At 41.3% G+C, this 25,274-nt stretch overlaps 1 protein-coding gene across 1 annotated transcript; it reads right to left on the minus strand.

The window, feature by feature from the left end:
* Positions 1 to 1,701: 1,701 nt before the first annotated feature.
* LOC138958422 (putative ammonium transporter 2) lies at positions 1,702 to 25,274 on the minus strand. The gene is made up of 10 exons (XM_070329568.1): positions 25,069 to 25,274; positions 24,238 to 24,420; positions 22,849 to 22,932; positions 19,919 to 20,201; positions 11,076 to 11,147; positions 10,510 to 10,569; positions 8,426 to 8,499; positions 6,355 to 6,581; positions 3,657 to 3,798; positions 1,702 to 3,053 (listed from the first exon to the last, which is right to left on the minus strand). Exons 1-10 carry the CDS (start codon positions 25,265 to 25,267, stop codon positions 2,470 to 2,472), a joined length of 1,908 nt encoding a protein of 635 aa, XP_070185669.1. The 5' UTR covers positions 25,268 to 25,274; the 3' UTR covers positions 1,702 to 2,469.

Here is a 25,274-nt window from a genome sequence, read left to right on the forward strand (position 1 = left end):
GACGATGCGGGTTTGTCTGAACCCATACATTTGAAAGAGCGTTTTTACCGTTTATTTCTCTAACGACGGGGTGGGTTCAGGGAAACCCACAGCGCTACTTCAGTGGGTGCATCGAGTTTCTCCCTTCACCGACTTCTTGCAGGGGAGGGAGAGGGGGAGGGAGAGGGGGTGGGAGAGACTGAGAGAGACTGAGAGAGACTGAGAGACTAAGAAAGAGTGAGAGAGAGAGAGAGAGAGACTAAGAAAGAGAGAGAGAGAGAGACTAAGAAAGAGAGAGAGAGAGACTAAGAAAGAGAGAGAGAGACTAAGAAAGAGAGAGAGAAAGAGAGAGAGAGACTAAGAAAGAGAGAGAGAGACTAAGAAAGAAAGAGAGACTAAGAAAGAGAGAGAGAGAGAGACTAAGAAAGAGAGAGAGAGAGACTAAGAGAGAGAGAGAGAGACTAAGAAAGAGAGACTAAGAAAGAGAGAGAGAGAGACTAAGAAAGAGAGAGAGACTAAGAAAGAGAGAGAGAGACTAAGAAAGAGAGAGAGAGAGAGACTAAGAAAGAGAGAGAGGGAGACTAAGAAAAAGAGAGAGAGACTAAGAAAGAGAGAGAGAGACTAAGAAAGAGAGAGAGAGAGACTATAAGAAAAAGAGAGAGAGAGACTATAAGAAAAAGAGAGAGAGAGACTAAGAAAGAGAGAGAGAGAGACTAAGAAAGAGAGAGAGAGACTAAGAAAGAGAGAGAGAGAGAGACTAAGAAAGAGAGAGAGAAAGAGAGAGACTAAGAAAGAGAGAGAGAGAGACAAAGAAAGGGAGAGAGAGAGAGACTAAGAAAGAGAGAGAGAGAGAGAGACTAAGAAAGAGAGAGAGAGAGAGAGACTAAGAAAGAGAGAGAGAGAGAGACTAAGAAAGAGAGAGAGAGACTAAGAAAGAGAGAGAGAGAGATTAAGAAAAAGAGAGAGAGAGACTAAGAAAGAGAGAGAGAGACTAAGAAAGAGAGAGAGAGAGACTAAGAAAGAGAGAGAGACTAAGAAAGAGAGAGAGAGAGACAAAGAAAGAGAGAGAGAGAGACTAAGAAAGAGAGAGACTAAGAAAGAGAGAGAGAGAGACTAAGAAAGAGAGAGAGAGAGACTAAGAAAGAGAGAGAGAGAGACTAAGAAAGAGAGAGAGAGAGACTAAGAAAGAGAGAGAGAGAGACTAAGAAAGAGAGAGAGAGAGAGAGACTAAGAAAGAGAGAGAGAGACTAAGAAAGAGAGAGAGAGAGAGACAAAGAAAGAAAGAGAGAGAGAAAGAGAGAGAGAGAGAGAGAGAGACTAAGAAAGAGAGAGAGAGAGACTAAGAAAGAGAGAGAGAGAGACTAAGAAAGAGAGAGAGAGACTAAGAAAGAGAGAGAGAGACTAAGAAAGAGAGACAGAGAGAGAGACTAAGAGAGAGAGACAGAGAGAGAGAGAGAGAGAGACTAAGAAAGAGAGAGAGAGAGACTAAGAAAGAGAGAGAGAGAGAGACTAAGAAAGAGAGAGAGAGACTAAGAAAGAGAGAGAGAGAGACTAAGAAAGAGAGAGAGAGAGAGACTAAGAAAGAGAGAGAGAGACTAAGAAAGAGAGAGAGAGACTAAGAAAGAGAGAGAGAGAGACTAAGAAAGAGAGAGAGAGAGAGACTAAGAAAGAGAGAGAGAGAGAGACTAAGAAAGAGAGAGAGAGAGAGAGAGAGACTAAGAAAGAGAGAGAGAGAGAGACTAAGAAAGAGAGAGAGAGAGAGAGACTAAGAAAGAGAGACAGAGAGAGAGACTAAGAGAGAGAGACAGAGAGAGAGAGCCGCTTTGGTAATTATGGGTGTAGCAGAACCCGCGCCGTCGGCAGAGGGATAGTTACAATCACTACTACTCTTTAAAAGTATGGGTACGTTTGTGTGAACCCGCGCCATCGGTAGTGTTTATGTAAATTATCATAATCAATTAATTTTAATGTTTTGTCTTGTACACACTAAAAATTTGCTGACAGAGAGCAAATTAGGTGTGTGAGAGATACTTAAAATTTCAAAACGATACCTTTAATGGTTTCAGAGTTACAATGATTTTAGTGTGTCTCTGGGTACAGGTGAACCCAGGAAGCACGGCAAAGGTTAAAGGTCCATTGCACACTGGTTCCATTCAAGAATCTTTCGTTCTGGTCTTTTTCCATTCTAGAAACAATAAACAGCGATCGCGCTGGCCACCCGCTATTTCCTTAAAAATACGAAGCCTCACTCTTGTAGAAGCTGGCCATGCGTTCGCCCCAGCCGGTTAAATCAAATGAGCACAGGACCATTATATGGCAAACAATACGTCAAACAAAACATCAACCGGTTGTCGAATTCATGTCCATGTATTTTCAGATTTATCCGTTAAAATACCGAACAGTCTGGTTAACGCGATATTCGCTGTATCTTGATCAAGACACACATACTGTCGTTTGTTGTAAGAGCAATGTTTCAGAGAATTGTCTCTGTCACAACTTGACACAAATACTTCGATCGTCTGCAGTACTGGTAAAGCTCGTCTGATTCTCACTGATAACATACACGTTTTCAGCTAAGGTCTCCCCTCTGACCTCAGTCATTTCCTCAATTCCATTTTCGAAGGTAAGATTATCTTCAAAATTCCTTCGTGTAAACTCTACACTCATCCTCCTCTCGTCCAAATTTACTTCTACGTCGCCATCTTGTCTGTTTTCACGATAAACCCTGCTGTTGTTAGCACTTCCGTTTGCGGTTCGCCTCGATCTGGGGTTGCCGCTCCTTCCGTTGGCTGCCCCGTTGCCGGAGACACAGTGTCCGTTCTGCCCTGTGGTCGCCTTCGCGGACGAAGTGATGGTGAAGATTGATTTTCTGGGCAGACAAGCCGGGCTGTCGCTATCACTGTCGTCATCAAGACCATAGGCGGGATTAACGTGGACGGTTCTGGGAGGTAAGGCCGCTGTAGTTGTTGTTGTAGCTGCTGCTGTTGTCAATGGTGTTGTTGATACTGTCGTGGACTTCCTGCGTTTGGTGTGGAGATGTCGGTGGTTGACGTTGTGCTCGATAAAATCGGCGCCTGACTGCGGAAAATAAGGTAGCTTTTAAACAGCGGAAGCGCTAGCACGCAGACACACACGTAATCTTGTCTTCAACTTTTAAATAAAAGGGCATTGCAATATGGCAAAATTGCTCAACGCTGGACAAAACTTATATTAATAATAATAAATGAAGGGGAGAATGAATAAATGAATGAATAAAGAAAGGCAGGAAGGAAGTAAGAAAGGAATGGAAGAAAGAAGGCATCTAAAACCCAATATTAAAACGCAGTCAAAAACGGGCAACAGATTTAAAGCCTTAGACGAAATTAACAAATAAACGGTCAAACAAACAAACAAAGGAACGAACACATATTAACGAATGAATAAATTAAAGTAAAGAAGAATGGATGAATGAATGAATGAACGCATGAAACAAATATGTGAATAAATGAATGAATGAACGAAGAAATATGTGAATAAATGAATGAATGAAACCAATGTGTACAATAATGAACGTCTTTTATGAAACAACAACAAACATAACAGCAACAACAACAGTAGCAGCAGCAAACAGCAACAACATGAATGAATGGAAGAACAAATTTGCGAATGAATGAATACTTGAATAAATGATTAATGACCCACTTCCTCTTCACTGGGCGACAGACGAAGGCCGATGGTGAGGTCGATGATTTTGTAGAGAACGATAACAATACTTGCTGTCCACAAGGCAATGCTTCCTGCTGCAAGCGCCTGTATTCCCAACAGGTAAAACCCTCCTCCCTGGAAGAACACACAGACCATTCATTTAATTTTAAGCCCCCAAGCAATAGATATTACATAGCGTATTTTTGTTGCTGCCAAATGTATAATAATAAACTAATCATAAATCAAAGCTTATCAACTAAATCCTTGTTCATTTTGCCTTCAAAGCGTGTATAATGATTTAGAATAATTAGAAATTGTGTGTTGTTCTGGGAATGCACAGTAAAATGACCTCCGTGAACTGTGTTCAAAGAAGGAATCCATTGCGTTTGAAATTATGCCTGTGACACAAAATTGAAAAGTGTGTCATATCTCTTGATTTGGAGTATAATATAGTCAGCGTTTCATCGAGACCCATTTCGTTGCCAAGCCGCAGGCGCTCGACTGGGTTAGCATTCGTGAACCCAAATGTTTGTTTTGGTTGCTTTGCGGTATCTTAGACGCGTCTTAACACCACCACTTCCGGTGTGCGTACTGTGTATGCGCGATCATCTTTTGCAGAGTGTTTGCTCTGAACGGTATAACTCATCTTGTTTTCGCTACTTCGATGCTCAGTTGCTGCATTATGAGTTCATGAAATTTCTACAGCATGGTAAGTATGCTTAACACAATGACTAATAAAACAAGAGGCGAAGCCTTCAAGGCTCCCGTAAGACATCGACAAACAGTAACGCAAACTCATTCACTCCGTCACACATACACACACACAGTAAGCATAGGTGACACGGTGCAAGAGTGGGAGACACTAGATATAGATCTGTCTGTCTGTAGCCTACTTACGGGGACACGACTGCCAGATCGACACTGCGCTTTCGACAGCGCTTCCTCGCGCACACACTGGAACCACGCTGTGCAGATCAACCTGTAGGAAATCTCCTTTGGTATCTTCTTTATCTATTTTTCTGGGGCTACGAAACAGAACAATGTGAAATCGTCTTCCCCGAATCGGCGAACTGCAGCTGGGTGAGAACTGTATTTATACCACAATCCTTCACGCGATCTGACTTAACCTTGACCCCTGGCCTGGTCTACATACCACACACGACACAAACCAGTCACCTGTTTTTACCCCCCCAAAACCCCCCCACCACCCGTTTTCTTTGGATACACATTTTAACTACATACGTGCCGACGAAATGTTGATCATTGCTTCAATACTTTGAAGCTGTTGCTTGGATAATAACCAGGTAAAATTAGTATATCGGTGTTCAGTCTTATTCTTCTTCTGCGTTCGTGGGCTGAAACTCCCACGTACACTCGTGGTTTTTTGCACGAGTGGAATTGTACGTGTATGACCGTTTTTTACCCCGCCATTTAGGCAGCCATACGCCGTTTTGGGAGGAAGCATGCTGGGTATTTTCGTGTTTCTATAACCCACCGAACTCTGACATGGATTACAGGGTCTTTTTCGTGCGCACTTGGTCTTGTGCTTGCGTGTACACACGGGGGTGTTCGGACACCGAGGAGAGTCTGCACACAAAGTTGACTCTGAGAAATAAATCTCTCGCCGAACGTGGGGACGAACTCACGCTGACAGCGGCCAACTGGATACAAATCCAGCGCGCTACCGACTGAGCTACATCCCCGCCCCTGGTGTTCAGTCAAATGTTAAAGTTTCTATCACACACATACACACATACACACGCACAGACAGACAAAAGTTAGCATCGCATTGGCTACACTTACGTGAGCCAACAAAACAAAGGCTAATACATAAAGACATAAAATCATAAAATCATAAATAAACAAGAAATTCCTCCGAGGTAGGAAAAACACCCCCGTCCTTACCATTCTCACTGCCACCAACTGAGAAGGTCATTTCCCTTTGACCATTAATATGTCCCTCTATAAGTCCTTGTAGAATCTTAAGCCACCAATAACTCCCTAACCGTGTGTTTGACTGGTCCCAATTTTTGTAAGGACCGTCTCAGGAATGTATAGAACCTGTTCACCAAGTTTGGTGACGATCGGTCCGTTCATTCTTGAGATCTATATGCGAACACAAACAAACAAACAAACACATCGACCGAATCCTATACACACCCCTATACCGGGGGTGTAACTATCCCTAGCACACAGGCGCTCCTCAATGTAGCGCACGCACTCAGCAATAGACGCATTCCGGAAATAAGTCTGTCGGGTTTGTATGTTGTTGTGAAAGAGTGAATTCTTTTTAATTCTTAATTGAGCCACGCTTCCCCCCGTGGCATTATAGACCAGTTACTTGTGAGGGGTATGTCTGAAACACCTGGACAAGGACCACGTGTGGAAAGTTTGACTCAATAAAAGCAAAAGTGTTCACTCTTTTGCAATCCATACAAGCCGAAAGTCTGGAGTTCGTCTATTGCATACGATTATACAGTTCTTTGTCTGTGTGTAGTTGTTGCTTATGGGCAGAATATACCTGCGCAGTTTCAGCGGCACAGACGACGCACTGCCTATCATTTATGCCGCGATAGGGATTAGGACGAGGACTTGGCCTGTTTTCCTTTCATGCAACCTGTAGCGGGCTGGGATAATCTGCAGTACGTCGTCGGCCCTGCTGAAGTTACATATGTGAGCGGAGCCCCTTACCGCCACCAACCCGTTGTTGTCATTGAAGATGCGGGCCACAGTGTCCTTGTGGGCAAAGAGGCCAGTGGCCAGCAACCCCCACGTTCCCCCCACCCCGTGCACGGCGAAGGCGGACACCGGATCGTCAATCTTCAGTCTGATCATGGCGGCATCAGCCAACAAGACGAACAAAGCCGCTAGACCTCCGATGGCGAGAGACTCTTTGACGCTGGTCACTGCACAGCACGCTGCGGAGAAGAAGAAGAAGAAAAAGAAGAAGAAGAAGAAATAGAGTATGAGGAAGGAGGGAGACTGTTCAGGTCATGCAGGTCCACTACCAGGTCCGCCCACCCCACCCCCCCCCCCCCCACACTCCCCTCCCTTCTTAAACAACCGCATCAACTGGTAACCCGTCCCCCCAAACCCCCCCAAAACAGCTACCCCCAAGTCTTCCATGAATGGACACACATTGATAGCGACTGCATGCAACTCTGAGGTAAGAACAGACAAAACAGAGTCCAAAAGACAGACGGATAGACAGTTCAGCAGAAATCCAAACACAGACATACTGCTAACGTTCCAAAACGCACAATCAAAATGCAAGAATGGTCAGTATTTAGAACGTTTAATGTTATTAAAAAAAACAAAAAACATTCATGATTTGAAAATTCTTCACTTAAAATGTGTGTGTGTGTGTGTGTGTGTGTGTGTGTGTGTGTGTGTGTGTGTGTGTGTGTGTGTGTGTGTGTGTGTGTGTGTGTGTGTGTGTGTGTGTGTGTGTGTACGTACGCGTGTGTATTGATATTATTCGACATCCTTTTGTTCCTTGTTTATTGAAAACTCCGTTGGTAAAACAATTCCAAAAACGTTTTTTCTTTATAAATTATGCTATCACAAACGTATATTTTAACGACAAAGACCCGAGTTATCGACTTTTTCATTGCTTGTCAGTAATTAGACAAACTAATGCCGTTAACAAGTGCAACTAATCCCAAGAGAGCCACGTTGTCTCTGGGAGGTTAATCTTCTTTTCATCTTGGAACGTGCTAACAAACTCAAAATGTCTGGCACAATAAGTTTAATTTGTGTAGAGTTCTAAGGAGTCTTCCTTGCCTCCTTGTTTCCTTGGCAAAAAGGAATACAGTATAATTTTCTTTCCTTCCTTTTTGTTTAGTTGTTTGTTTTTCCTTTATGAATTTCATTTTTTTTAAATGTTCACAAAGTTTTAGTGTAATTGGTTGTGTTTTTTTCTTTTTTTCTTACTAAGCTGACCGGACATCTTGTACAAATAAACAGGAGAGCTAATAATGAGGAATTATAGATTGACAGCCTCAGACAATAACAGTTTCCAAATAACCAACGGGAAGTAGGCGCTCTTTATGCATATGACATGTGTAATGGAGTAAGCGAGAGTTGTACGGAACCTTTCTCATGGCACCTGAGAGAATAACAAGCATTGAAATGAACAAGCGACTTTCCATTTGCTTCCACATATTTGGCTTGTTGAGAGATAGGTTCATGGACAGAAACTCATGATAATGATAACAAATGAAGTACATGTTTCAAGCGTAGCTGGACACACATATTTAGTGTCTAAAATATCGATTTCAATTCTTTGTCGGACGAGCTTTTACGGTAATGAGCCGGTTTGCAAATGTTTTCCTTCATTTTTTTGCACTCCATGACGTTGTAAGAAGACATAACATATCGGTAGGTTTCATTTGTTTGTGATGAATTTATTGAAGTAGTTTTGTTTTTTTGTTTACTTTTGCCAGTTTGCCAGTTGGTTTTTGGAACTTTGCAAAGCAGTGTCGTGTCGTCTGTTTAGGTCTGGGGAAACGCCAATGAAAAGAGCCGAAGAATTCTCGAGCGTTTCTATTGGGTTTGCATTTGATTATCCATGTAATAGGGCTTCCTGCAACTATGGTAACCGGGGATTTATTCCCCGGGGAACATGAGATTTATTTCCCAGGTGCTTGTGAATGAAAACTCGTGAAAATGATGACAAGAGGGTATATCGCGATTTCGAACATTTCGTTGGCAGTATACAGTGGTCTACGTTCGAGATTAGTTCGTTAGATAGCTCACTCACCCGTGATGCCGACCAGAGCACCAAGGACTCCGTTGATAACGTAGCGCACATGGAAGTTTCTGTAAACCACGTAACTGAAAGATGAAATTAGACATTATCTCTGTGATTCTGAAGCCATTCCAAGACGAGGTGAGACGAAGCAGGGCGAGAAAGGGTGAGGCGATATAGGATAAACTGGACATGGCGACCCCAAACAAGGCTAGAGAGAACAATATAGGAGAATAAAATACAAGTAAAGAGATTACATGACAGGAAAAGATAAAACAAGATATGACAAGATACGACATAGTCACACCAAACAAAGAGAACAATATAGGAGAATAAAGAACAAGTAAAGAGATGACATTAAAAAAAAAAAATAGAACAAGATATGACAAAATAAGGCATGGTGACACCAAACAAAGAGAACAATATAGGAGAATAAAGAACAAGTAAAGAGATGACATTAAAAAAATAGAACAAGATATGACAAGATAAGACATGGTGGCACCAAACAAGGAGAACATCACAAGACAAGAAAGAACAAGTAAAGAGATGACATGTCAAGAAAAAACAGAACAACGTCTATAAAGTTGTCAGATAAAAAAAAGATAAAAACAAATAAAACACTCTAATAATGTCAAGTTTCTGAGTGCAAACCACTCAAACTATATAGATTTGGAGTTTCGGCAACAGAACAAGAGTACACACAAAGTATGTTTATAGTTGAGAGATCAAAGAGAGAGAGAGAGAGAGAGAGGGGGGGGGGGGGGGGGGGTGAGAGAGAAAGAAAAAAGAGGGAGAGGGTGGTGGTGGTGATTAGTAGTCTGAATAAGAAATTTGAAGTGCACGTCAATTCAAAACTCCAAATTTAGACGAAGAACAGAAACTGGGAGAATTAGTAATGCCACAATCGCTCCTATCAGATTGCTTCCGTGTGCGCGGTTTCCGATAATTGGCAGACAGGTTTCATTGTTATCAGTTCTTGGATAAAAAGTCTTGAAATAATTGAGGAACTAAACATTCTGCCAATCAGCTTGATTGGCTTAGATGGAACACGCGAAGCGAATTTTACAAGCATTTAAAGCGAAAGGAACAAAAATGGAAGGCGAACCCTTTGTTACTGTGCCGACTGACTGAATGACATACAGACACATGGGACAAGAAAGTGCAAGTGAACGTTCGCATAATTGAGAGGAGAGAGAGAGAGAGAGAGAGAGAGAGAGAGAGAGAGAGAGAGAGAGAGAGAGAGAGAGAGAGAGAGAGAGAGAGAGAGAGAGAGAGAGAGAGAGAGAGAGAGAGAGAGAGAGAGAGAGAGAGAGAGAGAGAGAGAGAGAGAGAGAGAAACAGTATAACACATATGATAGGTATAGAATTAAACTACATTACATTTATGCGAAAGAATCTTGATGGCGTGTCATTTATGCGAAACAGCTTTGTCTTATTAACTAATTTTGGTCGAAAGAAAAAGTATATGTATTTACAGAATGCCAACATAAAAGTCCGGCCACTACTTACCTCCCCTGCATATATATCTCGCGTAATCTTTGATCAAGACTGTTTTATACAAGCAAAAAGAAATCGTGAAAAAGTCAAACAAAGTAACCTCAGCCTTGCTCCTCCCAAAATAAGCAAATAAAGCAACGCAAAAAGAAAAACAAAACAAAGCAAAACCTGCATACATTCACTGTGAGCATTCACTTTGTCCAGAACCCCCCCCCCCCAACAAAAACAACAAAGAAAACAAACGTATATTTCCAGGTACTAATTCAACGTGTCTAGGATACGAAATCAAACAATAGATACTTGTTTGTCTCTAAAAGTTCGCGCATTATCCTTCTTGTCTAGCCTGTTTGGCTTCTGGTTCTTAATGTGTTGCCTTTACTTATTCATTTGGACAGGCAAGCCTGCGATTATTTGTGTGGGTGGCTGGACATTTACACGCGCTGCTGTGTGTGTGTGTGTGTGTGTGTGTGTGTGTATGTGTGTGTATGTGTGTGTATGTGTGTGTGTATGTGTGTGTGTGTGTGTTTGTGTGTGTGTGTGTGTGTGTGTGTGTGTGTGTGTGTGTGTGTGTGTGTGTGTGTGTGTGTGTGTGAACTCACCTAGAAAGGAAGGCAACAATCCCACCACTGTTGGCTGCCATCAAAGTGTTTGTCGCTGCTCTGTGGATGAACAGAACACACATACAGAGAGAGAGAGAGATACACAGACAGAGAAACATACAGACAGACAGACACGTACGCACGCACGCACGCATACACACATACAAACCCATAACATGCAACCATACATTCACACACACACACACACATACATACTCACATAGACGCACACATAGCACACTCACTCACACACACAACCACACACACACACACACACACACGCACACACACACACACACACACACACGCACGCACATACACTCGCACACATACATACAAGAGAGAGAGAGAGAGAGAGAGAGAGAGAGAGAGAGAGAGAGAGAGAGAGAGAGAGAGAGAGAGAGAGAGAGAGAGAGAGAATTGAAGTAAATGAATATAAACAATCAGAAGCAAACAGCCATAAACGCGTGAAGGAACTTGAAGTAGACCAGCAGCCAGATAGAACCCCTACAGAAAGACAGAAAATGGACAGAAAGACAGCCAGCCAAACAGATCTGTCACTTTACCTTGATGCAACTTTCCACTTTCCTCCCGAGATACCGAATGTGCTTCCACAGTTAAAGGCGAGCCAGCTCCACCTGACAAAAAGTGAATAAATAAATAAATAAATAAATAAATAGATAAAGGATATGAATGAATAGATTAATAAATAGATATCTAAAAATTGAAGAAGTGAAATGATAAATCCATAGATCAATGAATTAATAAACAAATTAGTGCATGAATTCATCTTCACAAAATGTCAGTGAATAGAAACAAATGAATGAATTGATACATAATAGATGAGTTGGTACATTTGTAAGTTTCCTGTGTCTCTGTGTGTGATAAGGCGTTTAAGTTCGTTAGCGCTATTTTTTCTTTTTAAGGCAAAATACAGGGTGGTCCAAAAAAAGCGCCCTATTTTCTTTTTGATTTTTTGATAGGCAGCTCTGAAAGACAACATCAGAAGGGAAATCAGGCGCATACCAGCTGACTTGGTTGGACGAGTCATGGACAATTTCAACGTTCGTGTTGCAGCAGTTCTTCAACGAAGAGGAGCCTGGAATGTGGATAGAGCATATTATCAACTACTTAGGACAGACCAGTTTCTACCAAATTTGCAAGCCATAATCTCCTGCTATTGTTTGGTGAACACATTTTCTAAATCTCTCTTCGCAGTCAAAAATGAGATCAAAAATAAAATAAGGCGCTTTTTTTACCACCCTGTATGTCCTCTTCACCCGCTCGGACCTCTTTGTGATCCATGGTTTCTGCCCTCAGGAAATTACTTTTCAAAATTAGGAAGCTTTTGCATGCAGATGAAGCCATGTCGTCACTATTTTTGACAATTTTGACGTTGACAACGGCCAACGTCTATGCAGCGCCCGTGATTGCGAGAAGCCGATAAAACCATTTTAATCTTTATCAACACATTTTGGGGGATCTATTTTCATGATTTTGTAGAGTGTGTGTTCGAGAGGGTAGCGGTTGTGCGTCTAGTTAGAGGGACGCGGGGGAGGGTGTGTGGCGACTTGGGGTTTCCGGGGGACGGGGGGGGGGGGGGGAGTCAATGTAATGCGTATGAGCTTGTGTGTGTGTGTGTGTGTGTGTGTGTGTGTGTGTGTGTGTGTGTGTTTGTGAGTGTGTGCGTGTGTGTGTGTGTGTGTGTGTGTGTGTGTACGTGTGCGTGTGTGTGTGTGTGTGTGTGTGTATGCGTGTTAGCACGGATTCATACTTGTTCCTGTAATGATTATTTACGAAGAAAGACGCCTTCCGTCCCGTGTAAACGATCATGTACCTGTGCGCCACCACAAGTATGTCCAGGCTTTTACACGGGAACAAGGGTATCCTTTTTCTTGGACCAGTTTCCCAGAAAATACGATATTATTTTAGTAAAGGGAATGTCCAATTTTCACAAACAGAAGCTAGATTGTAGCTTCCTGGTATGCGTCTAAATGGATAAATGTGACCCTCCACCACGGAATGAGTCGCATGTCACCTCGCGGGGTTCTGCGTTAGGCTTAATATAAGTCCGGGGGGACAGTGGTAACAGTGTGAGGGTCACTTTAGTCACAGGCTTATAACTCTAAAAGTTTTCGCTCTTTTCTAAAACGGGTTTCACCACTGAATAGAGCATAAAACAATATAGCTATTCTGATGGACACGTGGGGGAATTCGGGGGCTGTGATTGGATGGTCTCTTCCGATCATCAAAGCATAATGCTACGGAAGTCGGCCATTTTTGCCAATATCCAAAAGCATATTGGCAATAACAAAGACGCATGGTTCCGGTTTACCCATCTGTACCACACGATGTTTCACTGATCGACAACAGCATACACTGACAACTTGAAATTCTACTCGGGAATGTTTTTCAGCTTTACAAATGTCGATAGCATACCCTTTTCTGCTAACTTCCCGATGAAACAGGACTAAACCAATTATTTTCTGTCCCTTAACACCACAAAATGCCCAAAGTCGAAAGATGTAGTACAAACAGGGGAGTAAAACGGAACAGCCGTTTTTGTGTGCCTGTGTGAGCTCAGTTCACAGTTGCCGACTGACACAAACTTTCGCATTCGGCTTTTCTTATCTCGTAACTCCACACTAAATACCCCACTTCCCCTCTGAAGTATTGATGTACAACCCATGGCACTAACATTCATGTAGTCGTTTATAACTGAGGTTGAAAAATTCGCTTCATGACGAGACAACTATAAATGCCATTCACTCAAATTGAAAACTTCGCTGCCGTCTGCTCGCGTTGTACGGATTAGCTGTTCTCTTCTCATCCCCTTGTTGCATCCTAGTTCTTCAGTTGTTTCTAGTTTTCCGTTGATGTTGTGTTTTGGTCTTCTTCATAAGTAGTCTTATTCAAAATTTAAAAAAAATCAAACTTCTTTAAAATTTTGTTGTATACGAATGAACTAATAAAAAGCTGTTTAACAGCTGTGTTGTCAAATCGAGTTTTGTTCCAAAGTCAGTGTGGCGCCTGCGCAAAACTAATGCGCATAAGAAACGGCGTCTGCTATCAAAACCTGAGATCAACGCATCGACGCAAAAACTGTCATTTTGTAAGTTTGGAACAACAAATAAAGGTCAGAACAGCTATAATAATCACTATTGTATTTTCAGCGTAGCAATAGGGTCCGATATTTAGACTCGAACAAGTATAATGCGACTCGTCTTCGACTCGTCGGCATTATACTTGTCTCGTCTAAATATCTGACCCTATTGCTACGCTGAAAACACAATAGCTGTTACTCTTCAGGAAAATTTAAAAATATGAAAATCATGCAAAAGTGACATGCAACTCATTCCGCGGTGAAGGGTCACAAATATCCAAATGAAAGCGTGGTGGGGAAGTGCAAAATGGCCTACAGTGGTTCCAAGAATTAATGCTTATGGATAGGGGACATAACTCAGATCAACGTAATGAAGCTTGCACATTTCGTCGGTCTTCTTCAATGAAAAACAAAGGAGGCTGGATTTAAGGTGTTACGAGTGTGTTCGGGTTGCGGTTCTTGCTCATGTTTATACTCACTGAGTTACTTCCCTTGGATCTGGATCTGAATCTGGATCTGGATAACCCGCCTGGGTTGGTGGTTTGCGGGTGCGAATGCGTATACGCACGGTTCAGTGTGCTTTCGCGAAAGGGTGTGTCATATGCACGGCTAGAACTAAGATACTTCTTGATTTCAGTAAATAGTTTCATTACATGTCAACTAGTTCGTTTTTAAATGATTTTTTAGAGATCGCCAAATGGTATTGTGTGAATAACATCATTCGATCGATTGTACGCACGGCGCCGTGCTTCTAGTAGCTCAGTCCATTCCTTCTTTCCGGTGTGGAAACAGACGTGTTTCTGGCGAAAGAATCGGCGTTTTCAACTCGCCATATCTTCATATTCATTCGGACTAGAACAACGAAATATAAATTTCTTGTAAAAAAAATCCCGAGCCTTGCGACTCTGGTAGTCATTTTCTTACGCGAAGCGGCCTTTGGTAGGTACGACAGTTTTAGTCACCCAAGTATATCTAAAACGCACGTGGACGAGTTTTCAATGGCGTATTTGAAGTCTGTGAATGTTGTGATTACAAATCATTTCGGGGCACCCCTCAGTCTATACGTACAGACAAACAAATTGCATGGAACGAAAGTTGAGAGGCTGGACTGTAAGTTGTTGTTTTGACTTCTACAAATCTCGCAGGTCTTTTATGCAAAACAGACTCAAAATTGCATTGTTCACGCAAGTGTAGATGACGAGACTATCGAAGGAATGGAATACACTTGCCTACAGATATAATAGACAGACACTGTCTATTTATATCTATGACTTACCCTAGCCCATATGTTAGAATAAAGAACATACTTTGCTCTTTTGAATGATGTATGATTTGGCACTGTACACGGGATTTTAGACCTGCCCCCGAAGTGATTTTTCCATAAACCCGTCAAAAAGCTCACTCTGTTTTGGCCGTAAAAAGCGCCCAAATGAAGTCAATTTCTAACCTGTGTCGTGTGTTCGAAGGAGTACATCTCAGCGATGCCATTGCCTTGCAACCTCAAAGAAATATATTTTAATAACCCGCTAAATGAACGGTTTTTTAGTGTGAAATAAAAGCCGGAGATTTGCTTCGTTTCTTTGCTGCGACACAAAACCAAAACCAACTATAGATCTGCGGTGACATTATGAGTTCGTTTTCGACATTGCAGTGAAGTTGCGTGGATCTTCGACGATTCCCGTTCGGTTTAATGTGGATAGAGCTTTGATTGAATGTAACTGCTTTGAAAAGTTACAACATGAGTCCTTGGGATCGATGTTTTTCGGTAAACTTCTTCGTATCCTTGACTTTACTTTTGACTTGAACAGATCCAGATCGGCTGGGGCTGTTGATCGCCTACACAGATCTATATGAAGTTGACTCGACACGGCGAACTGCCGAATCCGTGCCCTCTCGTCGGTCCTACCCCCAAATCCCTTACCAGCCTCAGACCCCACCTCACCATTCTAACCTCACTGGCGTACTATGTGTGATTATCCCTTCCTCATGAAAGAGAAAGTGGAGAAAGGGGAAAAATGAAGAAATGTGTTTTTTTTGACAAATTTTTTTAAGTCCAAAAAAGATGAGAAATATTCATAACAAATTCAGTTTTGGGTCTTTTTCAAATCTGTTTGATGCATCTTTTCTGTGACCATTGTGGCTATGCACTGACACACAAATAAGTGGAGAAAAGGGAGAAATGAAGATTTTTTCTCACTGCACAACAGTCAGGGATTAGGGTTACATGTTTACATGTACATTGTCAAGAGGTCAAAACAAATTTTAAAAGCTGTTGAACACTGCACTAGTGTTGCTCTAATCAAGGCGAGTCTGGAACAATAGGTCCACCCCACCAAAAAGTGAACATGGAATTAGTTATGATTGTTTGGCTTGGGTACGGCCAAGTGAACAAGGTAGGAAAGGTTAGAAATAGTCATAACAAGTTCACTTTTGGGTCTTTTTCAAATCTGTTTGCTGCATCTTTTCTGTGACCATTGTGGCTATGCACTGACACTCAAAAAGGTGGAGAAAGGGGAAAAATGAAGATTTTTTTCTCACTACACAACAGTCAGGGATAGTCAGGGATTGTTGACATGTACATTGTCAAGAGGTCAAAACAAATTTTAAAAGCTGTTGGACACTGCACTAGTGTTGCTCTAATCAAGGCGAGTCTGGAACAATAGGTCCACCCCACCCAAAATCAACATGGAATTAGTTATGATTTTTTTTGCCTTTTTGCTTGGGTACGGCCAAGTCAAAAAGGTGAGAGGGGTTACAAATAGTCATAACAAGTTCAGTTTGGGGTCTTTTTCAAATCTGTTTGATGCATCTTGTCTGTGACCATTGTGGCTATGCACTCAAAGTCAAAAAAGTGCAGAAAGGTGACAAATGAAGATTTTTCTTTCTTTCAAGACAATGTGTGATTTGGCACATTTTGCCTCAGTCTTTATCAAGAGCCTGTCTAACCCACTTTGAAGCTGTTAGAGACTGCAGTAGTGTTCCTTACATCAAGGCGAGTGCACAATGGTGCATTTCGAACCCCCCCCCCCCTAATGTTCACTTTAATATCAATAAATCAATAGATATTCAGTCACAGTTTAACTAACTCATTCACCCTCATCACTCACTCATCCATCCATCACAACACTGTTTGATGCGCAAACTGCCTGCCTTCCGCACTGGAAAGCCGCTTCGCTTCGCAACAACAACAACACTGAAAACTCGCCGGGAAATACCCCCACCACACGTGTCACACGTGTGCTTGTTTCTTCCGACTAATATAAAATTGTGGAGAAAAAAAGGACAAAACTGGATGAAAAATTCTACGGCCCCAGCAATCTCATTACTCTGAAAGGGGAACCGGAAGTGGCTGGTCCTCAGGTTTCGAAGTTGACCGATATTCCCACTAAAGTGACCTAGATCCAAAGCCAACCATCCATTAGAATGTAGGTCCGTGCTCCCACAGTCCAATGCCGCGAATTGTTGTTACAGCCCCTGACTTTTTTATGTACGGAATCCGGTAGTCTTTTTGTTGTTGTTAAATAATTATATTGCCAAACGTTATGACATTTTGAGATAATTGAACAAGTTTCAATACACATTGGCTGAGCACCTGTGTGCTCAAAGGAAATGTCGCTTGTTTTTATCAAAAACTAATTTTCAATGGTCATTCGTGCAAACCGTCACACAAACATGCGTGCCTCTGTGTCTCTGTGAGTATGCGTGTGGCTGCTTTCATAGTTAGGGTGCAGGCGTTTTTAATCATTTACCCCACACCAAAAGCCCCCCCCCCCCACACCACCAACCCCCCCCCCCCCACACACACACACCCCGATACCTGTCAAATTCCCTCAGAATGCATGAACAATTCCGTTACCTCAGATCATCACCAGGAAAAATTCCTCCGCATCCAAAATATCAGGACTTTAGATATCAGATACCGACTTTATGTAATGCGCTTCAAAATCATATTCGCAAAAAGAGAGAGAGAGAGAGAGAGAGAGAGAGAGAGAGAGAGAGAGAGAGAGAGAGAGAGAGAGAGAGAGAGAGAGAGAGAGAGAGAGAGAGAGAGCTGGACACGAAGAAGGGAAGCTACAATCGCCCCAGGCCATAGATATTATATATGTGTGTGTGTGTGCGTGCGTGCGTGTGCGTGTGTGTATGTGTGTGTGTGTGTGTGGTGTGCGATTCATAGAAATTTACTGGACAGATCTTCATGAAACTTTGCACACAAATGTTCCGACCCCCAACCCTTCACCCTGATTCAAACTCATGTATCACAAGTCCAGCGCTCCCAAATTATTATACGTTATTTGCGTGTTTGACCAAAATATGACATTTTACACAGATCGAGACAGTCATTGTTCTCCGAGACCGCGCTAGCGGTCGAGGTGAACAATGACTGTCGAGATCTGTGTAAAATGTCATATTTTGGTCAAACACGCAAATAACATTTATGTATCGATCGAATTCCTTTCAGGTACTATGACTTTGTTGTTGTTTTGACGATTGAACGAGCACACAAACACATGCATGCAATCCACATGCAATCAAACACATAAGCTTCATATTTGGGCGTTTCAGGTTGACCGAAACTTTAAAGGAACTACAAAACACACGTCATGTACTGACTTTGTTGTTGTTTTGACATTGAACAGCAATCAAACACATGACGTTTTTTTTTTTTTTAGTTCCTTTGAAGTTTCGGTCAACCTGAAAAGCCAAATTATAAAGTTTTGTCGGCCTCTGACGTCACATGACTCAAAGAAGGGAAATCCAATCTCCAATCGATACATTTCTTTTTATCATTTTTGTCAGTCAAGATAATGGGGGTGGGGTTGGTACGGGAATAATTGTGAAGCAGACAATAAGGCAACAACTTATTTTGTTTACAGGTATTGTATATGTATACAGTGAACTTAGCTGTGTTCAAGTTTAGTTATGTTTTCTGTCGAGCGAATTTTTTTTAAATACGTTTTTACTACTAAAGGAGTGATAATTTTATGTGTACGCCCTCGAGAAACCTCGATCATTTTCTGAAAATGCACGTTGATAAGTACCGTTTTATGATAAAGTTATACTCTCCATTCATTTATATACACAAACTAATGTCTCATTTATTATTAAATTTGTAGAGCTAAATATGTCAGTCGGGATCATGTTAAGAATCGCAGTGTTTTTCGCAAAATCGTACTTGACAACCCCCAGTAAAAAAATTCTAAAACAAAAGTTAATACGTCAACCTCTTTTTTTCTTTGCACAGATGTGTCCATATTGCTTAGAGGAACCTGTGCACAAAATGTGTAATGTTTCTTTCACGCGATTTGAACACACAAGTAACCCCTTAAGAATCGCAGTGTTTTTCGCAAAATCGTACTTGACAACCCCCGGTAAAAAAATTCTAAAAAAAAAATTAATACGTCGACCACCTGTTTTCTTTGCACAGATGTGTCCATATTGCTTAGAGGAACCTGTGCACAAAATGTGTAATGTTTCTTTCACGCGAATTTTTTTTAAATACGTTTTTACTACTAAAGGAGTGATAATTTTATGTGTACGCCCTCGATAAACCTCGATCATTTTCTGAAAATGCACGTTGATAAGTACCGTTTTATGATAAAGTTATACTCTCCATTCATTTATATACACAAACTAATGTCTCATTTATTATTTGTAGAGCTAAATATGTCAGTTGGGATCATGTTAAAAATCGCAGTGTTTTTCGCAAAATCGTACTTGACAACCCCCAGTAAAAAAATTCTAAAAAAAAAGTTAATACGTCGACCCCCTTTTTTCTTTGCACAGATGTGTCCATATTGCTTAAAGGAACCTGTGCACAAAATGTGTAATGTTTCTTTCACGCGATTTGAACACACAAGTAACCCCTTAAATCTCCATCCATCGTGCGAAAGGCACTACTAGAGTTTCCCGTTTCTTTGATGTGTGTGGCCAAGCTTTTAACGGGGTTCTCTTGTTGTGCACTCAAGTGCTTCTCGGCCCTTTCTTTGTGTTTTTCCCCTTCTCTTTTGGCTTTATTGTTCTTATACGGATTAAAAAAAAGAAGCTATGACTTACAAGAAAATACAAAGAAATGTAGATAATGTGAAGTGAGATCTGATGTAAAAGTCCGGTCTTCTGTGGAAATAACAGCTTAGAAGTATGTTCAAGAATCAATCTGATATCGGTAACCTAGTCAAATGATAAAGACTGAAACAGTAATCTATACCACCATCAGTCATATTAAGGGTAAGACTCAGAGGTTAGTGATGTGGTGCCCGTATGTTACACCCGACTTTGTTGATATCCTCCATTTTCTGATCAGCTTACCATAAAATAAAAAGGCCCAAAATAGCACCGACGGGCGATTCCATTTCGTGGTGATCTTCGCTGGTAAATCGCCCCTTCCGTGGCTTTATCATAATAGCCGCTATCAATGCTGACACCCCTCCAACTACGTGGACTGGTCCATCACCCGCCACGTCAACCACCCCCAGTTTTCTCAGCCAACCAGATTCCGCCCAGATCCAGTGGGCGGGGAAACAGTAGATGAAGGTGTTGAAGAAGGAAAACACGAGGTAGGATGTAAACCGTACTCTTTCTGCTAAAGCCCCTGAAAAAAAATGTGAAAACTGAGTTCATGTCCTTTAAAGATGGAGTGCTGAACAGAACACTATTGAAGCAACGATTTGGATGTTGTTGGGGTTTTTTGCAGATGAAGATACATAGTCAAAACATTCCCACAACTACCTTACATATATAATCACATACCTTTAGTATTGCCAGCCAAACGAATCTTGATGCGGTTCGTCAGTTGGAATTTAACGATCCGGGGCTAAAGACTGTGTGCAACCGTTACGTGTCAAATCATTTAGATTGTTAAGCACGACTACTGCAAGTTTCTTTCTAGCGCTCAACCTCTATTGCAAAGAAAGAGGGTACTGGGTCATCGATGTTACAGATTGTTTTGATTTAAAAAAAAAATGAATGTACGACTGTTCAGCGCATTAATGGTCTGGTTGTCTTTTTACAGCCGTAGACTGCGTCACCATTCCATAATTATTCCCCTTTCGAGAAATAAGTCAGTAACAAAAACAGAAATACGATTCCTGTGGGATCTCTGCAAATGGTCTGTCGTAAACAGCGTTCATGTTCTTAGATCGTATCATTTTGTTCGGAAAGGGAGAAATGTCGTCTCTTTAAAAAGTCTGGAGCTAAGCTGACATTATTACGTTACTGGTGAACTGGTAACAAAGTGTATAATCACCCCCACCCCCCAACCCCCCAAAATTCAAAACAACAAAAACAACAAAAAACAACAACAACAAGAACAAAACACACAATAACCACAAACAAACAAACAAACAAACAAACAAACAAACAACAACACACAAACCAAAACCAAAAAAACTAAAGAAAACAAAACAAAATAAAAACAAAACAACCTTTGTGTCTTACTTTGTACTTTCTTCATATTCGTTTCCTTCCTACAGGCCTAAATGCCCGACTTTTGTCCCTTGCTTCCCCCTCCCTCTCTATCGTGCCTTCATGGAATTCAAGAAACAACAACAAATAAACTAAAAGATAATCATCTCCGACAAATAAACGAAACTCGACCATAACGCTATACATAAGACTGCCTGGAGATGAACTGCCTGCTTCCTTCTCCTTGCTGTGTGTTGTTAGGCAAACGCATGCACGGGAAAGAAAGAAAGAATGGAAGAAATGGAACACACACAAAAAGAGCAAGAATGAGTAAAAGAAAGAAAGAAGCTACTAATGAACCAACCAGACAACCATAAAAGTAAGCCAGTCAGCCAGCAAGCAACTTCTGTACCTTCTGGTAAGCTAGTTTTCCTGAGATAAGGCGATAGACAGCAAGTAATCAATCGCCTAATTCGCACAATACAACATAAACTGCCGTGTTAACCACTGTCATTGATTCGTTATGAGGTCACTCGAGAGAAACATCGACGATCAGATATCAAGAATAAAAAGATGAGGTCGTCTTTTCCTGTGAAAATTCTGCCTTTACATTGAAGGTTTCAAGGATTGATTTAGAAAGGAAGTATTTTCCCAGAAAGGAAACCAGCTGATCTTCGGAGTGTAATTTGAGTCCGTTAGTTACAAGGTTTCGTTTTTGCTTGTTAGTGACAAAGGTATTTTTGTGTTCAAATTGAGGAATAGGACAAGGAGAAAATGTTGCCTCTTCGTTGTTTAGAGTAGTCTTGAAGCTAAGACACAAAATTAACACAGATACAAAGAACCTAAAAAAAGAAGGAAGACAGACAGAGAGAAAGAAAGCAAGAAAGAAAGAAAGAAAAGAAAGAAAGCAAGCAAGGTTACAAGGAAGAAAGAACGAAAGAAAGAAAGAAAGGAAGAAAGAAAGGAAGAAAGAAAGAAAAAAAAGGACAGAAAGACAGACAGACAGACAGACATATAGACTTACATACAGACAGACAGACAGACAGACATAACGAACAAGGGGGACAAAACAAAGAAACAAGCAAACAAGAAAATAAGTTCATAAACAATCTATAGAACTCTTTAAACAGGTCTCGTTTTGTACACAGGTCATAGACCTTCAACACGTGTACGTATTAATAAAGGCCAACAGGTAGCGCGAATGGAATATCAATGATACATGTAAACCATGTTGCGTGTATAACTCAAGGCCGTCCCGGAAATCTCACACTTAAACCGTAGGTGTATCGACTCTAGAAAACAGTGCAAAAGAAACAAAGAAACAAAATACATTTCAAGGCTTGAAAACGTATAGACATAAGGAATACAAAACAAAATGAAGATTTGCAATTACACAGCAACAGACAACTCACGAGCAGCTTCTACCAGACAACAACGGAAAAGAAAGATACTAAGCACACAAAAAGGTTATAAGCCTGTGATAAAGGTTTAGAAATAAGAAATACGAAATGAAATGTACATTTGCAATGACCCACCAGCAGAAAACTGACAAGCAGCCTCAACAAGAGCTCATTATTTGACAACGAAGTATTCTATTTTATATTATTTAATTTAATTATCTTTGTTTCAACAACAGCAAACAACAAAGGCCGAACTGAAACTAAAAACATAAACAGAATTCATAATGACTGAAACTGTGATGCAATTTAGAGAGAAAGGAAGAGAGAGAGACAGAGACGGAGTCACAGAGACAGAATTAAAGAGACAATACCACTTAGTGCAAGAGTACTGTGCACATGTATTAAATTGTACTTCTAATTCAAAGCTATTCTGACCTGATACTATGGTTGTAGCTGTGGTTGCAAAAGAGGCTTGAAACACGAAGCGAGAATACTCTGTCCCCATCGAGGCATCGTCCGCTGCAATGCAGAAACATAATTGTGTTATAAAACCACTTTAGAGGGGTGGTCCAATAATGAAAGACTTTAAAACATGTGTGTGGTTTATCACAGCATAGTAAGTCGCTAAACAATACTGTGCTGCCCTTCTGTCAACTCGTCAGTCAGTCTTGGATTCAGGCTGCCAGCCACGTAGCGAACCGTTCAGTCAGTCAGCCATGCAGTCAGTCACACAGTTATTCAATCAGTCAACCAGTAAAGCTATGAAGTAGTCATTTTTTCTGTTCACTCTTTGAGTCTCACTGTCAATAATAAGTCGACTTTATTTTTACAAATATATATGTTTTTTTAATATATTTATTTAAATATACATATATGTAAAGGCGACTTATTAAAGGCACAGTAAGCCTCCCCGTAAACCATCACAGATACTGTCAGGGTTTTACACACAGTACAAACACCCTTCCATTTGAACGCTCACCAAACGGAAACATCCTAGGTGTCCTCCGTAAAGAGCGAGCAATTTTCAAAGAATTTATTTTTGCGTGATGTATCTTACCCCTGAGCCATCGTAAACCCGTGTGATCCAGTTTCCCTTTTTCACAATGTAGTCGTCAGTTAGTAATTTGAATGCGGCTAGATGTGAGCTTATCTGCAATAGCACGTTATTATGTACCTCTCACTATGCACGAAACAAACGGCTGTGGTTCACAAGAACTCTAGCGATGGCTTTTGACTGTTCAGAGGAACTGGCGATGCCTCTAAACTGTCGTCTGCTACGAGAACCACGACCTTGCGTGATCCTGCTTCCGGGCGTTTCTTTTTTCAAACTTTCAAAACTTCGAATTGTACTGATCTTGTCTTAATGAAAAAATAATTCTTTTATGATTTAAGAATGTTTGTGTAACAAGCTGTCAATTTATTATTTAGATTTTAAAAGTTAGGTCTAGCGCCAAAGCGCACCACGGTCCGATTATCTCTGAGCAATCGGCGCAAAATTAATTCTTTAAAAATTGCTCGCTCTTTACGTAGGGCACCTAGGATGTACCCGTTTGGAGAGCGTTCAAATGGAAGGGTGTTTGTAGTACTGTGTGTAAAAGCCTGACAGTCTATGATGGTTTACGGGAGGCTTACTGTGCCTTTAACAGTGAGACTGATGATATATATTATATATTGGCCCCGTCACTCATTAACTGGACATTGTTATCTATCGTTGTTTTGAAAACTATTCCTCACTCGAAACTAAAACAAAAACAAAAACAACAACAACAACAACAACAACAACAACAACAACAACACCACCGCATTTGAAAACTTCAGCAATACCTGGATCAAGGAAGAATTTGCCGAGACCACAAAATCCGTTAGTGCCCGGATCTGTGCCGAAGCTGAAGCCATAACCCAGCATCCAATAGGAGATGCCGCCGAAGATGACGTCAGCCACGTTCTTCATCATGATGTTGACCTCATTTTTGTGGCTCACACAACCGCTCTCCAGCATTCCAAACCCTGCATGGATTCCATAGCAAGTAATTTATTGGTCGTTGGTGATTCTTAATTAAACGTATAAACCGAAATACAACGTGGAGGCTTTTCATGTCAATTAAATTATGCATATTGTCTTCAGGACAAGAAAATAGTTTTGCTAAAGAAGTCGTTAAAGGTGGGAGAGAGAGAGAGAGAGAGAGAGAGAGAGAGAGAGAGAGAGAGAGAGAGAGAGAGAGAGAGAGAGAGAGAGAGAGAGAGAGAGAGAGAGAGAGAGAGAGAGAGAGAGAGAGAGAGAGAGAGAGAGAGAGAGAAAGAGACAGACAGACAGACAGACAGACAGAGACAGAGACAGAGAGATACAAGAGAGAGAGAGAGAGAGAGAGAGAGAGAGAGAGAGAGAGAGAGAGACACTGACAGATAACAAACAGACAGACAGACGAAAAGACAGACAGACAGACAGACATCAAGCCAGACAGACAGACAGACAGACAGACAGACAGACAGACAGACAGACAGACCAACAGACAGAGACAGAGAGACAGAGACAGAGAAAGAGGGAGGAGACAGAGAGAGAAAGAGAGCCTTTTTAAGCATGCAAACAAGCAAGCCAGCAAGCAACCAAGCAACCAACAAGTAAGCAAACCAAAGAACAAAACTACAATCACTTACCAGATTGCATTGTGAAGATGATGAAAGATGACGTCAGGATCCATGTTGCATCATCCCAGTCTCTAGCGGTCCTCGCTGCGTCATAATCGTCATAGATACTTCTCGAAGGTAGGTTGAGGTCCGTCGTACTTGTGACGTTCATCGTTTCGGATTCTGCTGACGTCAATCGTAATTCTGAGGTGACTGACGAGCTCGCCATTTTTTCT

This window comes from Littorina saxatilis, linkage group LG1 (assembly GCF_037325665.1).
Source record: "Littorina saxatilis isolate snail1 linkage group LG1, US_GU_Lsax_2.0, whole genome shotgun sequence".
In the NCBI taxonomy this organism is placed as follows: domain Eukaryota; kingdom Metazoa; phylum Mollusca; class Gastropoda; order Littorinimorpha; family Littorinidae; genus Littorina; species Littorina saxatilis.